Raw genomic sequence first — 6,000 nt, 5'->3', positions numbered from 1 at the left:
CCATGTATTGATATAGTTAATATTTTCTATATATATGATGAGTCGATCTATCGGACATCAGTGAGTCTCTCTCACATTAGCCACAGTCTCAATCATGATCCAGTTATGATATTGTGCCTTAACATGATTTATATTATTGTGTGGTGTATTTGGTGATGCTAGTACAATTAAAGTACAGAAATCACTTTGCAGTGTTAAATCATAATCAGTTCAACATTGTCGTCTAAACAGTGTAGTCATTAAAAACAAAAAAACACTGAAATGAACAAGTTACAGTAAGTCACTCCCTACAGTAAAACCTGTTTCTCAGGTATTTAATCAGGAAGGTATATAAACCCTTCAGTTAGAAGGAACTCGACTGTCGAACTGCAGTGTGTATCGTCTCTCTGTCTGTGTTCATATACAGTGAAATGGCAGGAGCCAGTATCTCATGGGCTGAGGACCAGTTCTGCTGTCCAGTGTGTCTGGATCTCCTGAAGGATCCAGTGACGATTCCCTGTGGACACAGTTACTGTAAGGAATGCATCTCAGATTGCTGGGATCAGAATGATCGGAAGGGAATTTACAGCTGCCCTCAGTGCAGAAAAACCTTCACAACAAGACCAGTTTTAAGTAAGAATGTGGTGTTTGCTGGGATGGTGGAGCAACTCAAGATGATGAGACTCCAATCTGCTCCTGCTGCTCCTTCTGCTGCTCCTGCAGTTGATCACACTGGATCTGGAGATGTTCAGTGTGACTCCTGCACTGGAAGAAAACAGAAAGCAGTGAAGTCGTGTCTGGAGTGTCGAAGCTCTTACTGTCAAAATCACCTTGAACAGCATGAGAATCTCTTCAGAGGTAAAAGACACAATCTGATGGACGCCACTGGACGACTGCAGGACATGATCTGTCCTCGACATGGTAAAATGCTGGAAATTTACTGCCGTACTGACCAGCGGTGTATCTGTATGCTTTGTTTGGTGGATGAACACAAAAATCATGACACTGTATCAACTGAAGCGGCAAGAACAGAGAAAGGTATTGCTCTCTACTGGATCACATGAGTGACATGAGATCATGTCGTTTCCCTCCTTATTTGTTATGTGATTTTTCTCTCAATCAGGGAAACTTATGTAATTGATTTATGTTTTAAAAAGATAGACATTGTGTTTTCGATCCAATAAATGCACTTAAGTGACTATGTGATGAGGTATGTTGTTCAGGGAAGAAGGAGGCGGGAACCGGTGAACATTCAACAACTTTAGTTTAAAATAAACAAACACAAAACGAAAGTAAAAGTCCCTCACTGAGACTGCTGCACACACATAAGCAAAAGATAAGGTAAAATAGTGCAGGCCTGGTCCTTTCTCGTCCTTCACTGTCCTCTCTCCTCCTTTTATGCTCCCAGAGCTCCTCCGTTAGAAACTCTAGACCGGTGTGGTGCACAGGTGATGCTCATCATCAATCACGCCACCTCACCCTGTTCTCACAGTTCTCGGGCCTCATCCTGCTTGCCACAGAGTAACAATAAATAAGAGACTTGTTTACAAAAATCATTTATTTATTTAATTATATATCTGTTTTCTGCAGAAACATTTTGAGGAAACACAGAAAAACATCCAGAAAACAATCCAGCAGAGAAGGATAGATCTAAAGCGGATGAGAGAAGCTGTGGAGTCTCATAAGGTAAGTCTCCTTCACACAAAACAAGGTTTTCATGGCAATGCCACAAAAGAACTTTTGGTTCCCTGAAGAATCTTTCAGTGAAAGGTTTGTTTCTTAAAAATTATATGATTTATATGAATTATGAGTTTTCTGACTGATTACTTTGAAAAGCTACTACATGAGAAGGATGGCAGGATTAACCATTTGGCCTAAAACAAAGTCTTATATACAGTAAATCACATCATAATAATGTTGATTGATTTACTACTCTCTGGTGACTCTGGTTCTCTCTCTATACTTCTGCTGCTTGACCTTATCTCTGCCTTTGATACTGTTTTCCATGATTTACTTATTTCCTGCCTCTCAGGTGTGAGTATTTCTAGTGCTGCTCTTTCTTGGTTTTCTTCTTATCTCTCTGACAGACAGTTCAACATTTCAGTGCAGGATTTTCAAACCCCTTCTGCCCATTTGAAGTGAGGTGTCCCCCAGGGATCCGTTCTTGGCCCACTACTATTCATTTTTTACATACTACTCCTGCATCAAATCTTGTACCAACATGGCTTTATTTACCATTTATATGCTGATGACATTCAAATATATGGTAGGCCCGCTCTATCCACTTAAATTGACAAAGTCTCTGCTTGCGTACATGAAATAAAAGATTGGCTTACCTTTTGTCAGGCAGCGAAGAAATATAGAGCTAAATATAGATGTTTCCTAATGATAACTCCCAAGGGTAGCATGTACAGGGTGAAGAAAAGCAGTGGTCCTAGTACTGAGCCTTGCGGTACTCCATACTTAACTTGTGATCAATATGATGCCTCTTCATTTACTGCTACAAATTGATAATCAGATAAGTTTGATTTGAACCATTACAATGCAATTCCACTAATGTAATTAACTAAAGTAATTTGAGTCTATTCAAAATACCTTTTTTTACACCATAAAGAACCTTTTGCACAATAGGAAGGTTATTCATGGAACCTTACACTCTAATGAAGAACTATTTAAGAATCTTTATTTTTAACAGTTTAACACTGGAGCTCTATGTGAGAGGTGCCATTAAGATCTGATTGTAATGTGTGTCATATAACAGCGCTCTGCACAGACTGCAATGGAGGGCAGTGAGAGGATCTTCACTGAGCTCATCCGCTCCATTGAGAAACGTCATGCTGAGGTGAAGCAGCTGATCAGAGATCAGGAACGAGCTGCAGTGAAACAAGCTGAAGAAAGACTGGCACGACTGGAGCTGGAGCTGGATGATCTGAGGTGGAAAGAGAATGAACTAAAACAGCTTTCAAACACAGATGATCATATTCATTTCCTCCAGGTAACAGAGATCTTCTTAAACACAGGACTGAAGAATTCAACAAGCTTCTCTAATTGCACAGCTTATATTTTTGTCTTTGTATCTATAGAGTTGCCCATCGGTCTCTTTCTCTGGATCTACAGACAGCTTCACTGTCAGTTCTCGTCCCAATTTTGATGAGGTGGTGAAATCTGTCTCTCAACTCAGAGACAAACTGCAGCAGTTCTGCACAGATGAAATAGAAAGATTATCTAAAACAGGTAAATACTCTCAGAATAGAGTTGAGCACTGTTCATTAAATATTAAATAGTAGTAGTTTAATTCTTGATGGGAATTAAAGGGTTTGCGCTAATGCAGATATTCTTTGGTGTTCATAGTGAAAACCGTCCAGGTCATTGTCCCGAGTCTTGAATTTACGACTAGGAAGGAGTTCCTACAATGTGAGTTACAACACACAAACACTGAAACTTTCTGTGGTAATTACACATGATGATCTTACCAGGGATTCGTTCAAGAAACAGATAAGTTCATTGGAGCCATATGTAAACTTGGGTTTTTGTTTGTTACAAACATAATGGCCATAGAGATTTGCCCTTCAGAATGGAACGCAGCCTTTAGTAAATAAGCGAACGCTGTAAACGCTGTTGAAAGTGGATCAGACTGAGCACTAAAACACACTTGTAGCCAATCAGCAGTGAGGGGTGTGTCCACTCATGATGGGGGTGGTGCCTATGTTGTATAGCATGTTTGTAAATTGGGGGGCGGAGTTATCAAGATATGGACGTAATTCATTTGGGTAGGGGCGTGTTTGTTTTGGTGATTTCATATATAAAGAGTGTTTCTCAGAAATCACTTACAGTGCCTTAACTGTGTTTAATGTTACATTGTATTATGCAGACCGATCGGCTTGAAGCATTGCATGCTGGTTAGAAAATTTGTCAGACTTGAGACACTCTGGCACCACATCATGTGTGTCGTATTCCATAAAAATGCCTGCAAGAGTGATTCAAGGTGTTTATTCCAATCCGATCTCATGGGAACGTGGCTAATTTGTATGAATTCGTACAACTTGGTTTGCATATCATATGCGCCATTCTCATTGGTGTGGCGTTTGCTAACAGTATATCGCTTGTCACATATTTTGAATTTCATTTTACCCCTAAACGATTAATTTACACCATCTTTGATGTGAAATGCTTTCATGTGTCCCATGAGAGATGGGATTTATCTTTGAATGTGATGTGACTGTGTTTATGGAGCAGCGATTACATTCTTGAATTCCAGTGAATAAAATGTCACTGTTCCTTGAATAAAGATAACAAATGTCTTCAGAAGAGTTGAAATGCATAAAGCACTTGCCATGCTTCAGTTTTAGTGTCTTGGGAGTAAGAGTGGGCTGATACCTTTTTTTGCACACAATATTTAGCATAGATTTGCAGTTATATTTGTTTTTCATAACTTTGCAAGAATAACATGGTTTTTTTTTCACGTAAAATAAGGAAATCAATAAGATTTTATCTGATTAGTCAATTACTTTAAGTGAACTGAGGTTTTATTCATGATTGACACATCCACTTATAATCATTATGAAATTATGATATTGTAGAGACCCATTAATGTGTTATATTATTGATGTAAAGTTATGAGTAATTATGTGTTTATCTCCAACAGATTCCCGTCTGTTGACTCTGGATCCAAACTCAGTGAATAATTGGCTCCGTCTGTTTGAGGAAAACACAGTGATCACTTACTCTGACACACGTCTGCCGTATCCTGATCATCCAGCCAGATTTGATTCTTGGACCGAGGCATTGTGTAGAGAGAGTGTGACTGGACGCTGTTACTGGGAGGTGGAGTGGAGTGGAGATGGGAGATTAGGAGTGGATATAGCAGTGACATATAAGAGCATCAGCAGGAAGGGAAATGGTCCTGAGTGTGCAGTTGGACGTAACAATCAGTCCTGGTGTTTGTTCTGCTCTCCAGACTATTGCTCATTCTGGCACAATAACATAGAGACTGTCCTTCCTGTAGTCAATGTCTCCAGTAGAATAGGAGTGTATGTGGATCACAGCGCAGGGATTTTGTCCTTCTACAGCGTCTCAGACACAATGAGCCTCATCCACAGAGTCCAGACCACATTCACTCAGCCACTCTATGCTGTGTTTGGATTAGATAAACAGACAGCAGTGAAACTGTCCAGCCGATTAAATAATTCGGATATTATATATATTAATCCAGATATTCTAGGGGCTTTGTTGCTTCACAGAATGATGATGTCATGAGGCGTATTTTCTAAACAGGATTGGTTTTCAAACTTCTGTATATCAATAGTGCTGTATTTTCCTGTCTGTCATTTATCTTCTGCTGACTCAGTTGTTTGTTTAAAAGAAATGGTTTAGTTTCTGCATTACTGGAACATTGTGTGCATAGTTTTTTCTGACAACAGTTAAAGACATCTCTAACATCTCGTCCAACAGGATTTGTCAGTTTCTAAAAGTTAAATGTTTCTGCTACTTCTAGATCATCAGTATGAACATTTTTCATAAGTTTTTAGTGCACTATTATCTCTCATATACTGTAGAAAAAATAGACTTTTGCATATTTACACATTTAAAATGGTTTCTTCAAAAATTATTATATAGACTACTTAATGTTTAGTTTTTTTTTTGATGATGCTAATAACATCCATTAAATGATTCATTATTATCCTAACACCTTCCGTTCTGCTGACTCAGTTTTATTACAGGTAGAATCAAATTCTTGATTCAGATTCATGTCATATCTAATGTGGTATCATTAATATCAGGTTTCACATCATCATATATGTGATTACATGACTATCCAGTAGAGTGAGGTTTACATGCACACATTCTGACTGGCCAACATCTTTTACACTCAACCCCCTAAAACTCACTCCCATCTGGGTCACGGCACCAAATGTAACTGGTCCTACTTGACCCACTCTGAGCAGGAATCAAATCGTAGTCTCCGGCATGGGAGGCGCACTAACAAGAAGGCTTAAGGGTGTACTCACACTAGGCATGGTT

General features: G+C 39.0%; 1 protein-coding gene across 1 annotated transcript; it reads left to right on the top strand.

The window, feature by feature from the left end:
- Positions 1 to 410: 410 nt before the first annotated feature.
- On the top strand, positions 411 to 5,235 carry LOC137003700 (tripartite motif-containing protein 16-like). Its single transcript, XM_067363966.1, has 6 exons — positions 411 to 1,015; positions 1,566 to 1,665; positions 2,741 to 2,974; positions 3,063 to 3,213; positions 3,331 to 3,393; positions 4,625 to 5,235. The coding sequence occupies exons 1-6, from the start codon at positions 411 to 413 to the stop codon at positions 5,233 to 5,235; spliced, it is 1,764 nt and encodes a 587-aa protein (XP_067220067.1).
- The last annotated feature ends 765 nt before the right edge of the window (positions 5,236 to 6,000 follow it).

The sequence above is a fragment of the Chanodichthys erythropterus genome, chromosome 3 (assembly GCF_024489055.1).
Source record: "Chanodichthys erythropterus isolate Z2021 chromosome 3, ASM2448905v1, whole genome shotgun sequence".
Classification (NCBI taxonomy): domain Eukaryota; kingdom Metazoa; phylum Chordata; class Actinopteri; order Cypriniformes; family Xenocyprididae; genus Chanodichthys; species Chanodichthys erythropterus.
This window is presented reverse-complemented; position numbering and strand designations above follow the sequence as displayed.